A 21633-nucleotide genomic window follows, 5' to 3' on the forward strand; every position below is an offset into this window, starting at 1 on the left:
AGAAATATTCAATAAGTAATGGATGACCCGTGGACTGACTACACTACAGGAGAAAGGAATTTATCAGGTAAGCATAAATTATGTTTTTAACTTGTATCTAAGCATTTTCTGACAGCCCCCTTATCACATGGCTATTTATTTATTATCTATTGACTTGTATTTTACCCAATTAGTGCTGTGTTAGAACCCATGGGAGAGAGCACAATGTTATCTATATCCCACATTAACTAGCAGTCTCCTGCTGTGAAAAGCTAATAAAAAGAAATGAAGGCTTTGGTGCCAGCTTATTTTTGGTTCAGAACCCTGGATAGCTCTGGCTGATTTAGCCATCCAATCAGCAAGAGCAACCTAGGTGCTGAAACTAAAATGGGCTGGCTCCAAAGCTTTCATTTCTGCGTTTTCAAATAAAGATACCAAGAGAACGAAGAAAATTTGATAATAGGAGTACATTAGAAAGTTTCTTAAAATTGCTGCTCTCTCTGAATCATAAAAGAAAGAATTTGGGTTTAGTGTCCCTTTTAAGATGCTTACTATAAGCAATTGTATAGAGTTAAATATGATGTGGATAGTTTACCCATGATAATTAAAGAAATGAAACTGCATAAAGTGTCTTTACGCTTTCGTACAGGTGTAAGAACCGGTGAGATTGCATTTAACACTGAAGAGTCGGATAATGTAACAAGTTTGTTGGAAGCTACAGAACAGATTACATGTAATATAAATAGCAGTAAGTATCAATGCTATAAGGGAGGTTTGCTGATCATATTAATATATCAAATGTTAAACATTTAGGAATACTCCCACTTTTAGAGATGTTAAAGCCATTTTTTATATATACATATTATATATCTGTAATTAAAGTGATAGTAAATCCTAGCGTTTATGAAACGCTAGGATTTGCCATTGGAACAAATAAAGGGGACTTTCAGTCATGAATTATAAAATACTTCATGCTGAAAGTTCCTTTATTTGTCTGAAGCATTCACCGCACTGAGCTCCTCCGGCAACCCACGGCAGAGCGCTATTTTGCTGAGAGGTGACATTTCCACCTCTTAGCCAATAGCCGTGTGGGCCAGCTGGGCCAAGCTATTAGCTAAGAGGTGGAAACGTCACCTCTCAGCAAAATAGCGTTCTGCCGTGGGCTTCCTGAGGAGGTCCTGTTACAGACAGATGTAAATGAGTTTCACAAAAAGATGGTACACGACCACCAAACAAATGTACCCATAGGTAACACTCAAGATCCCTTATTGTGAACTGCAATTAAAGAGCAGCAAGTGGCAGATGTTCAAGTGATTTTTTTTTTTTTAAATATAACTTTTATTAGGGCATTTAAATTAATGGAAGAGACAAAACAATTAAAACCACAGGAAATGATTATAACCTAAATCGGGGTTAAATAGCAGGGGTAATTGCAGCACAATATACCAATAGCATATTGTAGTACTAGGTCTCCACTTGTAAAATTGAAGATTGGATAACAACTCTCATCTAAAAAGGCCTAGGATGTGGTTGTTAATCCTTAGTCTTCAGATGAGTAGTTAATTCTATAATCTCAATATTTATGTATATCTGGTGGGATCCTAGTGATAGGATTGGATCTAGTTAGATCTGGATGTATTATTATACCACATGAGGGTTAGTGATTATGGTACATTGTGATGCCCATATACTTAGATAGTAACAAGTGTATTTCTTTTTTTAAGACACGATGAGTCCACGGATCATCTTAATTACTAATGGGATATTCACCCCCTGGTCAGCAGGAGGAGGCAAAGAGCACCACAGCAGAGCTGTTAAATAGCTCCTCCCTTCCCTCCCACTCCAGTCATTCTCTTTGCCTACGTTAGTGATAGGAAGAGGTAAAGTGAGGTGTTAGTTTTAGATTCTTCAATCAAAAGTTTGTTATTTTTAAAGTAGTACCAGAGAGTGCTGCTTTGTTCTATGGTGTAGCCGTAGTCCATATCAGTCTCTTCAGTAGAGCTTTTGGTGGCTTTAGAGCAATAGGAACTGGTAGGACATAATTCTCACTGCGCCTCCTATACATTTATGCTGCCCTTCTCCTGACAGCCTAAGCACAATTAACTCAGGCTTTATCATTTTCCACAGGGCTATGGGAGTAAGAGGACCTCCTAAACCTGCTGAGCTGCCCTGCAGAATACAAAGGTCAGTGCTAACTTTTTTATTCTGGGTCTGAAGCAAACAGAGAGAAGATTCAGGACAGAGGAAGTATAGCACTTGACTGGGACAAATATCTCCTATATATAGATTAAGGAGGATTCTCTGGCAGCATGTTAATAGCAGGCACTGGGGCTGAGGAGAGTGGCTTTCTGGGGGCACTTAAACCGAGCTGGATACAAAACAGAGAGGGCTAAACCACTTAATATATTATCTTTATTTTATTGTATGGTCGCTGGCTCAATTACCTGTCTAAACTTTATACGTGATGCATAGTTTATACCTTTCACTGGGTATTATAATTTGTCCCCAGGTTCAAAGAAGGGTTCAGTAACTTCTCCCGGTAGTCTATCTCCAGGTTAATGATGGCGACCGGGGTTAAGTTTGGTACCGTTTTTTTGGTGGCGCAGTTTCCTATCTCTGAGTGCTAACTATGCTGCAGTCTCTGAGTTGTGATTTCACACCCACGAAGGGCGGAGTTATGTACCGACTTAGCCTGTACTTGTTCTTCGGAAGTTAGAGCGGTTTCTGTGAGAAGGGTTCTTATTCCCTTCTAGCTTAATACTCAATGATTTCACCTCGGTAGGTCCGGAGAGCGCTTAATATCGGTTTAGTATCTTAGGTACATGAAATTCTAAGGGAGTATGAGTATTATTAGGGCACCTCAGCAAGTTTTAACTGAGGTTTCAGTCGTGTTTCCTATGTTTGAGTGCTAGTTTAATCACTTTTCTGCACACAAGGATAAAAAGTTACTGTTTAAAATTTAAAGGGACAGTAACGTTTTTATCTCTTAATTTTTATTAAAAGAATTTCACTGTTTATTTGTTTAATCCATCCTTTATGTTGTAGGATGGAACAAGAACACACAAAGAATGAGTTACTTTTTCATTTAAAGAGTCCGTAACATTTTTATCTGTTAATCTTTATTAAAAGAATGCCTCTGTTTATTTGTTTAATCCATCCTTTGTGTCTTAGGATGGAACAAGAACACACAAAGAATGAGTTACTTTTTCATTTAAAGAGTCAGTAACGTTTGTGTTAATTTTTATTACAAAAAAAAAAAATATTTCTTTTATGAACTTTTTCCTTCTAAAGTTTTTTTTTTGTACTGTTTGGAGTCTGTTGACTATGGTCAATCTATGCCACATATTTCTCCTATAGTGTCCCACAAAATGTTATGGCCCACATGCAGTGCTCTGCGCATCCTCTAATACTCGTCTTGGAGTTACTTTGCATTTCATACATTATAGGTTTTCCCACAAGGTAGAAAAAATTTCTAGAGGATTTATTTTCAATCATTTCTGTCTGGACAGATAGCTCAGCATGCTAAAGCACTGTGACTGAGCTCCGTAGCAACCCAAGGGTTACAGGTTTAATCCCCGGTGAGGTCCACCCAGATTTTCATCCTTCTGAGGTTGATAAAATAAGCAGCGTCTGGAGACCCTTACGGGTGATTAGCAGCGCTTTATAAGTGCACAATACATACTTGTAATGGCTGATGAATTATAAGGATGATTGACTCAGTAATTTCTGTTCCGAATGCTTCTTCCTTGTTACCTGAAAGAGGAAGATACTTCGGGATTATCTGGGAGAGAATTCTCAGTCTCAGATGGAATAATATCTTTATTTGATCCTGAGGTTGTTTTCTTTCAGTTTTTTTGCTGGAACACCTCCATTTGTTACCTTAGGAGGTTTTAGCTACCCTGGGCGACTACGACGCTTCCGGCATAACCTATCCTATTGCGTCCAGTAAGTTATAAGGAAGCATTCCCTATATTTAAATCATGTTTCCCATAGCCGACTCAGCTAAGGAAGCTGGGCAAACATTCCCTAGGGTGGAAGAAGTAGTTTTCCAGCCTAGCTAAGAGAACTACTATACCCTTAGAGGATAGTTGGGTTTTTGAAGGTCCTATGGACAAAAATTAGAAAAGGCAACCAGCTGTGCACTTTGCTCCGGCACTAGTGCGACAGCATATTGGTTTGATACGTGGCCTGATGCTACTAAGGCAGAATTTCCCCTGGATGAGATCCAGGATAGGATAAAGGCTTTCAAATTGGCTAATTCCTTTATTTCAAATTCTTCCCTCCAAGTTATCAAACTGGGAGCATAGGTTTCAGGATTTCTCTGTTCCAGCTCACAGAGCCTTTATGGTTAGAGCCTTGTTCTACGGATGTATGCTCTAAGTCTAAACTTTTAGCGATTCCTTACAAGGGGAAGATCTTATTGGGACTTGGCTTGACGAAAATAATCTCTCTTGAAATTTAAAGAATTTCAACAAAGAAAAAAAAGAAATCCAATTAGCCTGCTGTTGAATCAAACACAGTATGATGGTCATGCCCCCGATCCGGGACAGGATCTTGTAGGGGACAGATTTTGCTTCTTTGCTCAGTCTTGGGTTCGAGATGTTGAGGATCCCTGGGCAATAGAAATGGCATTCCAGGGATATAAATTTGAGTTCAAAAGTTTTCCTCCCAGAGGCAGTTTTCTGATTTCAAGATTATCTGCAGATCGAACAAAAGGAGAGGCATTCTTCCACTATGTAGCAGACCTCTCAAACCTGGGTGTGATTGTTCAAGTTCCAATACAGGTACAGGGTCTGGGTTTTTTATTCCAATCAGTTTGTGGTTCCCAAAAAAGAGGGAACCTTCAGACCACTTTTTTAGATTTCAAGAGTCTACACAAATTTCTTAGTGTACCATCCTTCAAGATGGAAACTATTTGTTCCATTCTTCCCTTGATCCAAGAGGGTCAATTTATGACAACAATGGATTCCAGGACACGTACCGTCATGTGCCATTCACAAGAATCGGTTCAAGTTCTAAGGTTTGCCCTTCTGGACAAACACTTCCAGTTTGTGGCTCTTCCTTTCGGTCTTGCCACAGCTTTCAGAGTTTTCGCAAGAGTTCTGGGATCGCTGTTGGCGGTGCTTCGGTTACGGGGCATTGCAGTGGCGCTCTATCTGGACGACATCCTAGTCCAGGCGCCATCCTTACAGCAAGCAAGATTTCTTGCGAACATGGAGTTATCCTTCCCGCAATTTCATGGGTGGAAGGTACATTTGGAAAGGAGTTCCTTAGTCCCAAGCACAAGGGTAGCTTTCTTGGGAACCATAATAGATTCCATATCAATGAAGATTTTTCTGACAGAATTCAGGAAATCAAAGATTATCGATACTTGTCTAGGTCTTCAGTCCACTCCTCAGCCTTCAGTGGCTCAGTGCATGGAGTTAATCGGGCTGATGGTGGCGGCAGTGGACATCATCCCGTTTGCTCGGTTCCACCTCAGACCTCTGCAGTTAAGCATGTTCAGGCAATGGAACAGAGATTATACGGATTTGTCTCCTTGAATACTACTGGAGCAGGAGACAAGGGATTCTCTTCAATGGTGGTTGTCTCTTGATCATCTCTACCAAGGGATCTACTTTCGCAGACCATCTTGGGTGATTGTAACAACAGACACCAGCCTTCTAGGGGAGCAGTCTGGGGCTCTCTAAGGGCTCAGGGGGTTTGGACTTAGCCAGATTCTGTTCTTTCTATAAACATTCTGGAGCTGAGAGCGATCTACAATGTTCTTCTGGCTTGGCCTCAGTTAGCCTCGGTCCAGTTTCTCAGGTTCCAGTTGGACAAAATAACGTCAGTGGCTTACATCAATCATCAGGGAGGAACGAGGAGTTACTTAGCGATGACAGAGGTATCCAAAATAATTCAGTGGGCGGAGGCCCATTCTTGCTGTCTGTCGGCGATCCACATCCCAGGGGTGGACATCTGGGAGGCGGATTTCCTGTGCAGGCAGACTTTTCATCTCTGGTGGACATGTCATCTCTGCCACCTTGGAGACTTCCGTTGTGGAAGGACCTTCGAGTTCCAAGGTCTCTCCTTTACCCAAGTCTGGTTTCTTTGAAGCTGACTGCTTGGAGATTGAACGCTTAATTTTATCCAAGCGGGGATTTTCTGACCATGATTCAGGCTTGTAAAACTGTTACTAGAAGGATTTACTATAAGATTTGGCGTAAATATCTCTATTGGTGTGAATCCAAGGGCTACTCATGGAGTAGAGTTAGGATTTCTAGAATTTTGTCTTTTCTCCAAGAGGGTTTGGAGAGAGGTTTATTGTCAAGTTTCCTAAAGGGTCAAATCTCTGTCTTTATCTATTTTGTTACCCAAACGTCTGGCAGATGTCCCAGATGTACAATCATTTTGACAGGCCTTGGCCAGGATCAGACCTGTGTTCAAACCAGTTACTCCTCCATGGAGTCTGAATTTAGTTCTCAGAGTTCTTCAAGGGGCTCCGTTTGGGCCTATGCGTTTCCTCGATATTGAGTTATTCTCTTGGAAAGTTTTATTTCTTGTTGCTATTTCTTCTGTTCGTAGAGTGTCAGAGCTCACGGCATTGCAGTATGAGTCTCTTTATCTTATTTTCTATTCAGATAAGGTAGTTTTACGTACTAAATTAGGATTTCTTCCTAAGGTTGTTTCTGATCGGAACATTAATCAGGAGATTGTTTTTCCTTCTTTGTGTCCTAATCCTTCTTCTCAGAAGGAAAGACTTCTGCACAGTTTGGACGTGGTCCGTGCTTTAAAGTTTTATCTACAGGTGACTAAGGATTTTCATCAGTCTTCTTCTTTGTTTTGTGGTTTTCTCAGGAAAACGCAAGGGACAGAAAGCTACGGCTTCTTCTCTCCTTTTTGGCTGGAGAGTATCGTACGTTTTTTGCATATGAGACTGCTGGATAGCAGCCTTCCGAGAGAGTTACAGCTCATTCCACGAGGGCTGTTGCTTCCTCATAGGCATTCAAAAATGAAGCTACAGATTTGCAAGGCTGCAACTTCGTCCCCTTTTCAAACTTTTTTAAAGTTCTACAAATTTGACATTTTTGCCTCGGCTGAGGCCGCTTTTGGGAGAACGGGTTTTTCAAGCAGTGGTGCCTTCCGTTTAGGTTCCCTGTCTTGTCCCTCCCGTTTCATCTGTGTACTCTAGCTTAGGTATTGAATCCCATTAGTAATTAAAGGGACAGTTTACTCCAGAAATTTCTCCCCTTTTAATTTGTTCCCAATAATCCACTTTACCTGCTGGAGTGTATTAAATTGTTTACAAGTAGCTCCTTTACCCTTATATTGGCCTTTGAAATAGTTGATTTAACATGTGGTATCCCCACCTATTCTGAAAGTTTGTGGCCGCAGGTCCTAGCTATAGATAAGCTTTGTAAACACAGCCAGCAGAAGAAATTACACTCCCAGTGGGAGCTAGCAGAGATAAGATAATACAATGTAGATTTTCTATTGTTCTCTACAAGTACTGGTGATTGTTTTATGGACAGATATAAGATAAAGAAGCATGTATATGTACACAATGTGATAAAGTATTGAGTTCTGATTATACCTACAAGCTCAACCCATTTTATTAGGTTGTGGCTTCAAAACACAAAATCAGAGCATTGATATACACAAATAAACCTTAAAAAGCAAATCTCATACATTTTTTACTCTGCAGTTGGTGAAAAAAGCAATTGTAAACACATTAAGGGAAAAACTATTTTACAGTATACTGTCCCTTCAAGATGATAAGTGGACTCATTGTGTCTTAAAAAAGAAAAGAAAATGTATGCTTACCTGATAAATTTATTCAATTTTTGACACGATGGCCCGCCCTGTTCTTGTAAGACAGATTGTGGATTATGTAAACTTCAGACACCTCTGCAACTTGGCTTTTCCTTTCTCTTCTTAACTTCGGTTGAATGACTGGAGTGGGAGGGAAGGGAGGAGCTATTTAACAGCTCTGCTGTGGTGCTCTTTGCCTCCTCCTGCTGACCAGGAGGTGAATATCCCATTAGTAATTAAGATGATCCGTGGACTCATCGTGTCAAAAAAAGAAAGAAATTTATCAGGTAAGCATAAATTTTCTTTTATTCAGACAGGATTAGAATGATGTTAAAGGGACAGTATACACTCATTTTCATATAACTGCATGTAATAGACACTACTATAAAGAATAAGATGCGCAGATACTGATATAAAAATCCAGTATAAAACTGTTTAAAAACTTACTTAGAAGCTCTCAGTTTAGCTCTGTTGAAAAGGTAGTTGGAAAGCCCACTGCAAGTGGGAAATAAGACACTCCCCCTCCCCCTTCTTTTGCATATGAAAAGACCCTTTACACAAACAGGAGCAAGCTTTAGAAAGGTAGCTGACGGTATTCTCATAAAACTTTGGGGCTTGGTTAGGAGTCTGAAAATCAGTGCAATGTTATTTAAAAATAAGCAAAACTATACATTTAAAAAAAAAAAATGTATGGGCTATATAAAAAGATCATCTACAAAACATTTATGCAAAGAAAAAATGAGTGTATAATGTCCCTTTAAGTACTCTTGTAATATTCGGGCTGATCAAAGGTTACAGTTCAAATGCGATTGCATGTTGGTTGGTCCACAATATGTATAGGTATCATTGGCCCAACTATAATTAGAAATAAAAAATCTTGAGTATTCTTTTTATAGTTCTAATAAATATTTAGTACCAGATAATAGCGTGTCTATTTCGAAATTTTCACCCCTTCTGGGAAAGTGTTAATTCACACTATTAATGATTGAATACAGGGGTAACAAGCTACATTCGGAGCTTGATAATTCGGCCCCTTAGGGTGTGAAATTCAAAACATTCCTGGCATGGAGAGAAATGATCTTTGGGATTTTTTTTAGACCTTGTATTGTAATGTATTTGCCTCTGTTTTACATAAAGATCACTACATAGCAACATAAACTTTTCTCAAGATAAAATTTGTGTTTCTAATTTTTTTTTAAGGGCCTCACCGTACTGACGAGACTTCTTATAATATCTCACCTGAGCAGCAAGGTTTTAAATATCAGGCCCTTAGAGAGAACAAATTAAAATTCACATTTTATTACTTATTTCTCCTAACCAGCACTGGGAGTGTAATTGCTTCTGCTTGGTATGTTTACACAGCTTATCTATAGCCAATACTTAAAGGGACACTGAACCCACAATTTTTTCTTTTGTGATTTAGATAGAGCATGTAATTTTAAGCAACTTTCTAATTTACTCCTATCTTCGTTCTCTTGCTAATTTTATTAGAAAAAGAAGGCATCCTAAAAAAAAAATTTTGTTCAGACTCTGGAGAGCACTTTTTTTATTGGTGGATGAATTTATCCACCAATCAGCAAGAGCAACCCAGGTTGTTTGCCAAAAACGGGCTGACATCTAAACTTAGAAGCTTGCATTTCAAATAAAGATACCAAGAGAATGAAGAAAATTTGATAATAGGAGTAAATTAGAAAGTTGCTTAAAATGTTATGCTCTATCGGAATAACGAAAGAAAAATTTTGGGTTCACTGTCCCTTTAAGTATAGAAACTTTCAGTATAGTTAGTGATACCACAGGCAACATCAGCCATTTCAAATGCAGAAATAAAGGTAAACTAGCATTTGTTAACAATTTAATACACTCCAGCATTTAAAATGGATTATTGGGGGAGGCGGAGCTTGCAACAGAGCGAGGTGGCAGCATAGAAACTGAGCTCCTGTTTTAGTATAGATTTAAACTAATTTTATACCTTGAAATCGCCTTATTTACTTATTTCTTTTTCTTTGATTTTTCATCCCACAAATTCCTAACCTAGTTTACTGGCTTTGTCCCCCCCTTAAACAAATATCAGGGACCTATCCCACCATTGTAGCAGCCGCGACATAGGTGGCTATTCCAGAGACTCAGCTGACAGCCTATTTGAGGAGTAGCTCTCACCCAGACATTCGGCTGTAACTGAACAGGCTGGAACTATAGTCCGGATCTACAAACCTCAGTCTCTGCACCGGATCGTCAGCACAAAGAAGAAGCCCGCGAAAAGCCGCCATCTTAGGTAGGCTCAGTCAGAGAGGAGAAGAGTGCGAGAAAGCTTCCTGGTCATCAACGGCACTGTTGATACACACTCCAACTGAAGGCAGCCTTCTCCCCACAGCGTCTTGAGCTAAAGCAGCTCCACGAAGTGACATCAGCTCCTGAGACACGACTAGACAGCCCGGTGACGCTCCTTGCGGCACTCTTCTGGTCACAGCTGCAGAGGTCCCTGATTGAATCCCCAGGCGTACATGTAAGTGACTCCTCCATCTGACACACGATACGCTCTAGCTCATAACACGAATAAGAGCCCACTACACTATCTAAATTTGAGTGTTACATCTGCTCCCACGTAACTGCAAGGCAGACAATATAGATACTACCATATACAGGATCAGGGACCCTTGGGACTTTGTGACATCAGCTCTGTCTGAAAGCCATTTCGCAATATAAATTATACCTTAATGTTTTGCTGGGAATCCTTTCTACCCACCTACTGACCTTCTATCAGTTAAGTTCACTTCTAACTTTAAGCATCTGTGTGAGCTTTCAGGCACTTCCTGCATGACATTACTCATTTGGAGTGCAGTCTCCCCTAACATTACTTTGCACCCTGCAGTTTATTGGGTATAGACCTCCTGGAGATAAGGAACTGAACCATACTACACATATTTTATGGGTCTACAATAAGACATTTGCACTCAAGATCCCAGATTAATTTGCATAAAAGTATACTGAGCTCTACTCCTGATCCAAAAGGGAGTGGGCACTTGGGATTGCTTGGCTCATCACCCATATAAATCAACCTGCAGCTTCAGACCCTGCTGGGAATCTTACTCCTAGGGATCTCAGTCAGTCTCCTCCTCCCTGTCCCGCAGGATCTAAGTGGCTGCTCATCATACCCCATCTCCTTTTCCCAACTTCGCCAATAGGAGGCACACCCCCAGGAGGGAGACCACAAATCTGTGAAATTCTGACCTAGAGATTGCCTCTCTCAACTGACAAGCGATTGGTGATCCCAACCTACCTTACTACATATCCCCCTTCAGAAGGTATTACATTGATTATGCAGGGCTAAAGACCTAGATGCAGGGGAGTTGGGTAGCTCGCCCCCCAGCCTCATTTACAGTCATGGAAAATCCCTTACTAAAGTACATTTGTCACTCTCCCCCTTCACTTTACTACTGCAATCCTGCATTCATTGACATCAATGGCGCACAGCATGAGGAAAAAAATGAAGCACCAGGGGAACCCTAAAAGGACACTAAATGATCATTTTAATAGTAAAATTACCTCAGACCCAGAGGGATCAGAGGACGACTCTAGAGAAGATATCTCGACATATAACCCCCCTCCAAAATCCCCTAACACTGCAAAGGATAGTCAAGGTATCCCACAATCTGCTGTGCTGGACTCCATTAAAGCCCTCTCAGAGAAAATGGACACCCATTACTCGTCTCTCAGACAAGACCTGTAATGTCCCTTTAACTGGAACTCCACCCCTAAAGCCTTTATAACCTCATTCTCACATCAACTCATTGCTTGATTATTTTGTTGCTTTGAGTAGTGCTAACCTTACTCATTTATTTGACGAGTCAAGTCTCTAATTCCTGAAAGGTAACTTTGCTCTGTGTTACTTCAAAACCTAGCTACCTAATTATTGCCTAATTTACACCTACCTGTTTGCTGATTCTGGTATTCATCTGAGTCTCCCTGTCAGCCCTGCACTACATCCGCCTGTTTCCTTTCACACTGAGGACTTCACACGCTGCAGCAGCACGCTAAGGATCTCAGCCGCTGTTCCTGTTCTCTTCTGGAAGTCCGTCTCTCCTAGTATCTACACCGGATCATTCTCCTATTTGCCTAACTGTTCCACGCTAGAGCTACCGGTCACTCAAGTACTTTTGTTCTGAATACAAATTATTCTGCCATGCTGCTCTTTTCAATCATGCTTGCTAAATGTGCATTGTCTACACTGTCTGCAGTATACTTTGTCTAAGCAACTTAACTACAGCATGTACTTACTACTAGCTCTCTGGGTCAATTGCTTCCATGTGTGCATAACTCTACTACCTGCTTCTCAAACCAGCCTAAGTGTATAAATCTGCTTGCTTTGACCTGCTAAGTGCTGCATATACAGACTTTACATTATTATTTGTGCATGCTACTTACCAACTACAGATAAATTAGTATTCAGACTCTCCTAATGTATCTTATTATTTAACTCATTCCACCTATACTTTCATATATATATATATTCCTTTATTCATATATATATATATATATTCCTACTGCTGGGACTCAATTACTGAAGTAACTGCTGTAATTAATTAACCCTTTTGTTACAGACTTATAACATTAGGTGTTCCACTTTACAGCTACAAATAATCTGTTTTTCATTATATGAGAATTATAAACAGGTTATTACAAGACCTGAGACATTCTGTGAGTGAGCTTAAAAGAGATATTGCTTCACTGGGAGAATGCACGGAAACTCTCGAATGCAAGCACGAAGACCTAAGCATAGACCATACTAATCTTCTTGCATACTCTCAAAACCTAGCCGAGCAGATCTCAGACCTAGAAGCTAAAATGGCAGATATGGAAGACAGGTCCCGCAGAAACAATTTGCGGATCAGAGGCATTTCTGAAGACATCAGCCCTGCAGACTTGCTCAAATACCTTGCGGGTCTTTTTGGAGAGTTACTTGGTTCCACTTCGGAACAAGAAGCCATTATAGATCGAGCTCATAGAGCTCTTCACCCCTGGAATTCTTCTGCTGATGCTCCAAGAGATGTTATCCTTAGACTACATTACTTCGCCTTCAAAGAGAAAGTTCTTAGAGCCTCATTCCTGAAAAAAATTCTCAATGCACCATACGACTGTTCAAATCTTCCCAGATTTATCTCCATATACTCTTGCAAAGAGACGGACATTCCAACAGTTCACGCAGAATCTACGTCGTCTTAACCTTAAATATAGGTGGGGCTTCCCCGTCAAGATCTTTTTCAACACGAAGACCGCACCTATACAATTTCTTCGCCAGACCAGGGGATGAAGATCCTACAAACACTGGGACTTGCTCAAGCTGCTTATTGCGCCCCTAAAATCCCTTCCCAGGGAAGTACCCTCAATTCATCGGCACAGGACTGGCAACCCCTTCCCAGGAGACCAGCCTCGCAACCCAAAAGAAAAGACACTCCAGACTCTAAGTGCCTTTCCTGATATCATATAGTGTCCCCAGTATTGAGATCAAGTAACCTACTCAGTTTCTTCAGTTGAGCGCACGCACGGGTACTTACCTTACCCTTATTACCTCACTTTGCTCACTCTGCCTATTGGTAATCTCTAGTCTTCACCATGATGGAAGAGAGCCACAAATAGTCCCACTGACTTTATCTTGAGCGTACTCACGGATACTTTCTTACCCTTGTCATTCCGACAGCTCAATTGTACCGCAACTATTATGCATGTAAGATATTACCGGACTTTCCATCCCTACCAACCAATCATACACTTATCCTGTATGCCTCCTCAATATGTTGGGCTTTCACTCCCTTAGTTAGTTCTCCTTATACATAAGAGTATATGTTCATGCTTTAAGAAACTCCAGAGTCTGTAAGTTTAGAACCTTCTTCATACTATACAGGTAGTAGACACCCCCCCCCCCCCTCCCACACACACACACACATTTCACAAGATAACCTAGAGCTATAAAGTTCATCATCCTAAATTAATCCATATATTCTTCAGGAGTCTAAAGCATTCAGACTGTTCATTTATATAGCCAGTTATTGCTAATCTTTTATTCCCTAAGCAGGTTCCAACCTGAGTTTAAAGTTTTAAATTAGTTTCTCTTACACATATCTAGATTCTACATAAGGTTCTATACTAGATTGTTGATTCTCGTTGCTACATTAAGGACAATTGTAATAGATTAACAAGGTTCCTCCTCTGTTTCCCCTCCCTTTAGATACTTAACCTAAATATAGTGTTAATATGTCTAATAATGTTAAATGATCCTACGTTGTCAATTGCTGCCTGTGTAACTAAATTTATATTATACCCCTCCCTACCAGAGTTCTATGGATTGACTCACCATATCCCCTGTCTACTCATTCTCCCTCTAGTTGAAACTTTTGACTCTTTATACTCTTCTTCTTGCTCATGTACCTTACCTTCTCCTATCTGGGGGGCTACACTTTTCCCCTGCTCCTCTACATACCCACTTATATACATCCTTCTGTCGTAACCTATATATTCCTGAGACTATTACTCACTCTACCATAGCCCTTACTATTTTTCACCATTTCTTATACCCCTTTGAGGTTAATATTCACCTTACTCCGCCTCCTCACCCTCCCTTTTCTATTTTTAAGCAGCTTCTGTCTGCTGTACCTTTCCCCAACTCCCACACCTTACAGCTGTGCAGCTAGATTATATACTAACCCAGATTCCTATACAACTCTAACTTGTTATTATACCATCTAAGAGGTCACAATATCCCATTCAACTAGCCTACATATACCCTCTATTTATAGACTTTATATTCACTACTCTCCAACCTCTATTGCTATTCTTGGAACAGTTATTATCACTGAAGTTTTTGTTTCTGTTATTGATTTAGCTGCATTAGATAAGATACCTTTCTTTACAGTATATATGAAAAACTTTTGAAGAGTTGAGTTCTGAATCTTGACAGGATAAGAGCTTCAAATTAACTTACGGTCACCTTTACTTAACACAGTACGAGTCTTAAGATAATGTTTTTTCTCACAAATTATTGTTGTACACCCATCTTATAAGTATGTATAATGTCATGTACTAAGCTCCTGTCTTATTTATGTATAAATGTAAACCTTAACCCACTCTTCAACAAAATAAAGATTTAAAAAAAAAATGGATTATTGGGAACAAATTAAAGGGGAGAAACATTTAGGGCTAGATTTATTAAGCCCCTACGGCAGCAAGTTCTCTCAAGAACTTGCTCGCCGGGATTTATCAAGCAGCGCTGCTTCCCTAACATCTACGCCACCTCTATTGTGGCGAAATTCAATCTCCTCGGTCGGACTCGACAGCTCCTGCCCGCGCGTCATTGGCTGTGCGCGGGCAGGGGGCGGGATTGCACGCGAGCGCAAAATTGCACTCGTGTGCAATGTTAATTACCTGCGGGTAATTTCGCCCCGCCACAGGCGAGCTGAGACGTACAGGGGCGCATATACGCGCCCCTGTACGCCTCAACGTTGATAAATCTAGCCCTTAGGGTAAACTGTCCCTTTTAATTTACTTTTAAAAACAGTTTGAACTTTTTTAGATTTTTATAGTGTTCAAGTCTATAGAATGTCTGTGACATAACACAAATGTCATATTCACTGAAGCGTATAGAATATTTTGTAAAAAATGAAATTACCTTTATTGAAAATAACAGATTCCCATGATGATGCTTCTGGTACGTTAATAAAACATGAGGGAGGAGAGGATACGAGTGCTGAGAATGATATTCAGCAACTGGAGGTGACTTCAGACACTGGTGCAGGTAAGTGATCATCTGTAGTTTATGATTATATATAAATCTCAGATGCCACTGGTGACCTAATATTTTATCCTGGCACGTACATTTGATGTCCTAAACTCCCTCACATTAGCCGCTTTGTGTCTCAGATAATGACAGGAATAACTATGCGCCACACGTGCTGTAAAAAACCAGAGATTTTCTGCCGCTTTCTTGTGGGAGCTGCAGAATTTTTGGAAGCAGGTTATCCTCTTAACCCCAAACCAACATAGATCTACGTCTGAGCTTTAGGGAGCACAAACAGTCTAGGTTGTCATTGCTCTGTTACCATATGAAATCAGATTGGCCAATCATCTGTAATGATCACCTATTGGTGCCGGTGGGGAGGGTGGGCGGCCAAGCAGAGGAGTTGCGAGGAGCGGGACCCCACACTATGGAAAAGTAGTTTTGAAGGGAGAGGGATGGGTCCCTATTCTACCAAAAAAAAGGAGAAATTTAGAGGGGGAGGGGGTTACTTACACTACAGAAATAAATATTATTAAATAAATAAACTAAAAAATACCTATAAACTGGATACTGCCAGTAGCTAAGATAGCTGCTACTAATGGGAGTGGGGAGGGGTAGGGAGCTGGAAGGGTTGACCAGGGTTCTGTACACTGCATAGAAGAAGAAGAAGAAAAAAAGCCCTAAACTGCATACTGCCAGACTGTCTGCCAGTACCTAAGGTGATGGTGAGGGTGGGGAATAGAGCTTTTTGGGAGGGATCAGGGAGGTGGGATGGTAATCCCTACATTACAATAATATTCCCAATACCAGCTAACTAATAAACCCTTTCACTGCCAGGAATTTGAGACATGTTATGCGCAGCTGCAATTAGCGGCCTTCTTACTACCAAAAACCAATGACAAAGCCTTTTATGTCTGCTTTTTTTCTGAAGAAAAAGGATCCCAGAGAAGCCTTTACAACCATTTGTGTTATGATTGCACAAGTGGTATGTAAATAATGTATCTTTTAGGCAAGTTTTTCTCTGAAATTCCAGTTAGCGAAGGGGTTAAAATGAAAGTTACAGTTGCATGGCAGCGGGACCTGGTACTTAGTAGGGGAGAGGTGCAAACATCACAACTTCACCCATATTTGTCATGTGCATTGCGTAACCGTTTCACTTTTGGCTACTTCACCTGGTTCCAGTGCAACAGTCAACCTCAGTGCTATTAAATGGGAGAGGCAACATTTTTTTTATTGAAAACTCTCCGGCATGGGGAAAAAAACTTCTACTGTTGACTAGAATAACAATTTAACCCCTTGGCTATCATACTGCAGTGTATACCACTGCAATGTGCTGTAGCCCTTTTTGACTAGCATGGAGAGTAGGTCATGTGAGAGGGTCTGTAATAATTGTGTATAAATTATTATGTAATCATTTTCCATGATAAACTAGTAATAAATAAATCTAGTGAAGTAAAGCAATACGTTTTTATATATGGTATGAAAAAATCTCACTAATTATATTTTATGACAATAACAGGTCACTGTAAAGGGATTATAGATGCAGTAATAAAACAGGAGGACGAAAAAAGTGAGAGAGAGGAAATTGTTATTCAACAAGTGGAATCCAGTACAGATCCGTGTGCAGGTGAGAAATAGACACGATAATACATTATTAGTAACAGAGGGAAATTCCCAGCATATTATTATTAAACTATGTATTATAGGCTAAAGGAGCACAATCAATAGCTCAGCGGGCCCCACGCTAACAATAAAGCACAATCTGGTATCATAAGTGCATAGTTAAACATTTTAACCAGAGCATCTTAAAGGGACAGTCTACTCCAGAATTCTTATTGTTTAAAAAGACAGATAATCCCTTTATTAGCCATTTCCCAGTTGTGCATAACCAACACAGTTATATTAATATACTTTTTACCTCTGTGATTACCTTGTATCTAAGCCTCTGCAGACTGCCCCTTATCTCAGTTATATTAATATACTTTTTACCTCTGCGATTACCTTGTATCTAAGCCTCTGCAGACTGCTCCTTATCTCAGTTATATTAATATACTTTTTACCTCTGTGATTACCTTGTATCTAAACCTCTGCAGACTGCTCCTTATCTCATTTATATTAATATATTTTTTTACCTCTGTGATTACCTTGTATGTAAGCCTCTGCAGACTGCCCCCTTTTTTTCCAGTTCTTTTGACAGACTTGCATTTTAGCCAAAAGAGCTGATAAATAACTCCACATGACTGAGCACTCTATAATAGCGCTGTCTAGCTGTGAAAATATACTGTCAAAATGCACTGAGATAAGAGGCGGCATTCAAGGGCTTCGAAATTAGCATATGAACCTACCTAGTTTTAGCTCTCAATAAAGAATACCAAGAGAACAATGCAAATTTGATGATAAGAGTGCATTGGAAAGTTGTTTAAAACTGCATTCCCTATCTGAGTAATGAAAGTTTAATTTTGACTAGGCTGTCCCTTTTAAAGGGATATGAAACCCCAAAAAATTATTTTGTGATTCAGATCGAGCAGACCATTTAAAAAAATTCCAGTTTACTTCTATTATCATATTTACTCCATCCTCATGATATTCTGTGTTAGAGATACCTAGGTAGGCACATAGCTATGTGTTTAACACCTGCAAAGGGATTAAACACATAATTAAAGTCAACTCCAGAGCACTAATGCACCACTGGGAACTAGCTGAGCATATCTAGAGAGCCAGTGACAAGACACAAATGTGTGTTGCCACCAATCATAGCTAGTTCCCAGTATTGCATTGCTGCCGCCAAGCATATGTACATATGCTTTTCAACAAATGATACCAAGAGAGCAAAATCACTTTGATAAAACTTAAATGCGCTGTCTGAATCATGAACGTTTAATTTTGATGTTCTTATGTCTTTAATCAAAAAAAAACCGAATAACTTTCATTTACACTTTTCACTGTTTTACAATTGTAATATGGATTAAAGGAATGGCTTTTGAACTTGGTGTATTGAAAAATGTATCGACACAGTCACGTATCCCCTTCGTTACTCTGTGTTCTGATTAACCAAAGAGTTAATGCACATAACAAACTCACTGCCATCTTTTCTGTTTCTTTTGCTTTTGATTAAATTGTCTTATAAAAGACAACAGTGCAATAATAATCTCATATTACTAACTTTTTTTTATAGCTCATATGGCTGAGGAATCCCACACAGCCGCTCATACATCAGCAAGAATACAAGAGGGTGATACTGTCCTCTCTCAACTGATTCAAAATGAAGACTTTTATAAGAAACAATATCAAACATATTCCTTGTTATCTTATCAGTACAAACCGAAAGCCCATAATCTAAATGAGAAGAAAGTTATAGTCCATAACGATACACAATGCAGGACAAGTATTGTTAAAAAAAACGAGACCACAAACAGTGAATATTCAGTTGGCTTAAAGGCACTTCATGAAAATAGTAAACCATTTAATTTAAAGTCTAAGTTCTTAATTTCACATCCCTCAGCCGATACGGAGAAGGGACCATATATTTGCTCTGTTTGTAAAATGTGTTTTCCTTTCAAGTCAAAGCTGGATAGACACTATAGAACCCATACAGGAGAGAAACCGTATGTTTGTGAGACATGTGGGAAAGGATTTTCTTACGCTTTTACTCTGTGTAATCACGAAGAGTGTCATACAGGAGAGAAACCATATATCTGTCAGACATGTGGGAAAGGATTCTCTCAAGCACAATATCTTTATAAACACAAAAGAACTCATACTGGAGAGAAACCCTATGTTTGTCAGACATGTGGCAAAGGCTTTCCTCAGAAGGGAGAACTCTTAGTTCACTATAGGACTCATACAGGAGAGAAACCATATAATTGTAAGGAATGTGGGAAAAGTTTCTCGTCCCAGTCAAATATGATTCGGCACTGCAAGAGTCATAAAGGAGAGAAACCCCATGTTTGTCAGACATGTGGAAAAGGCTTTTCCCAAAGGGCAAGTCTTCGGAAACACTACAGGACCCATACAGGAGAGAAACCATATATTTGTCAGGAATGTGGTAAACGTTTCTCAGAAAGATCAAATATGATTCGCCACCGTAAGTTTCATAAAGGAGAGAAACCTTTTGTTTGTCAAACATGTGGGAAATGCTTTACTCAAGGAGCAAGCCTTAGGATCCACCAGAGAACTCATACAGGAGAAAAACCATTTGTATGCCAGGAATGTGGTAAAAGTTTCTCAGAAAGGTCAAATTTAATTCGACACCACAGGACTCATAAAGGAGAGTAGACATTTGTCATAAATGTGGTAGATACATTAAACCTTGCTGTACGCTATTGAAGACAACGCAAGAAAAACCTCCACTGGATCCATTAAATGGACAGTATACCATAAAATTGTTTTTTCTTAATGTGTTTCCAATTACTTTTTTTTACCAGCTGCAGAGTGTAAAATGTTTGAGATGTGCTTTTTAAGGTTTATTTGTGTATATGAAATAGATTATTTTGTATTTTGAAGCCACAACCTAATAAAATGGGTTGAGCTTGTAGGTATAATCAGATCTCATTACTTTATCACATTGTGTACATATACATACTTTATCTTATATCTGTCCATAAATCAAATACCAATACTTGGAGAGAACAATGGAAAATTAACATTGTATTACGTTTTCTCTTCTATACCCCACTGGGAGTGTAATTTCTTCTACACAGCTTATCTATAGCTTGGACCTAAGGCTAAAAACTTTCAGGATAGATGGAGATACCACAGGCTAAATCAACTATTTCAAATGCCAATGTAAGGCTAATGCAAATACTTATAAAAAAATGTAACACACTACAGCAGGTAAAGTGGATTATTGGCAACAAATTAAAGGGGATAAACAGTTTGAGTAAACCATCCCTTTTAACCAAAAGGGAAAAAAATTATCAAAACTTTCTCACAAACCCAATAGGCAACACATTCATAATTTCCTCTCTAGTACTTCACGACCACAAGTCTTTTGGTTTAACGTATGGATGTCCTTATGCTTAGAACATCTCTACTTGTGTTCCCAGGTGGATTCCCTTCAAAGTCTTCTATTGCTCTTTGTCATTCAGCAAGTGTAAAAAGAGTTAAACCGACGAGTTTGTTATAAATAAAACATTGTCCAAACATAAACCAGCAGGTTTAACAAATTTTCTACTTTCTATATCATTTCTATATAATGTAGATGATATACATTTATTTTATAACTGTTTGATTTCTACAGAACTGCAGGGACAAAAACATATTCTTCAATGGCTTTATTAGTCAAAGTGTATTAGTGTTTAGTTATTTTTATTTTACCAGTTCATGAGTTTATTGTAAAGGGACAGTATATACCAATTTTCATGTAACCGCATGTAATATATACTATACTAATATACATATAAGCTCCCAGTTTTGCACTGTTGATTAGGTTAGTCTGGAACACCCAGTAAAATGGGCTGAGACAGCAGAAAGAGCAGACTCCCCTGCATATGAAAAGACAGATTACACAAACAGGAGCCAGCAGGAATCTGTAGACTTGAGTCTGCATTTGATACTTTGGAGCACAATGTTATTAAATAAAACTACATTGTTACAAAAACACTCGCAGATCGGCTATATAAATATATCATCTTCAAAACATTTATGCAAAGAAAAATCTAGTGTACAATGTCCCTTTAATTCAGCCTTTAGTGGATTCCTCTCTGGACATACGATCTAGAAATATGATTTAAAACCGCTTTTAAGATATATATATGTGTGTGCTTAAACTAAAGAGATCAGTTATAAAAACAACAAATCTATTAGTTTGTATATTTACAGTATCTCACAAAAGTGAGTACACCCCTCACATTTTTGAAAATAATTTATTATATCTTTTCGGTGTGACAACACTTTGCTAAATTAGTGAGTGTACAGCCTGTATAACAGTGTAAATTTGCTATCCCCTCAAAATAACTCAACACACAGCCATTAATGCCTAAACCGTTGGCAACAAAAGTAAGTACACCCCTCACTGGAAATCTCAAAGGTGGGCTCAATTAGCTATTTTTCCTCTCTGGTGTCATGTGACTCGTTAGTGTTACAAGGTCTCA

At 39.3% G+C, this 21633-nt stretch overlaps 1 protein-coding gene across 1 annotated transcript in view; it reads left to right on the plus strand.

The window, feature by feature from the left end:
* The window catches only part of LOC128667210 (zinc finger protein 391), a 75696-nt gene extending 55007 nt beyond the window's left edge, over positions 1-20689 (plus strand). Inside the window, exons 5-8 of the mRNA XM_053722144.1 lie at positions 629-727; positions 15452-15559; positions 17061-17168; positions 18717-20689. Coding sequence (XP_053578119.1) covers positions 629-727; positions 15452-15559; positions 17061-17168; positions 18717-19816 — 1415 coding nt within the window. The 3' untranslated portion in view covers positions 19817-20689. The remainder of the gene's footprint in view (positions 1-628; positions 728-15451; positions 15560-17060; positions 17169-18716) is intronic.
* The last annotated feature ends 944 nt before the right edge of the window (positions 20690-21633 follow it).

The sequence above is a fragment of the Bombina bombina genome, chromosome 7, assembly GCF_027579735.1.
Source record: "Bombina bombina isolate aBomBom1 chromosome 7, aBomBom1.pri, whole genome shotgun sequence".
In the NCBI taxonomy this organism is placed as follows: Eukaryota; Metazoa; Chordata; class Amphibia; order Anura; family Bombinatoridae; genus Bombina; species Bombina bombina.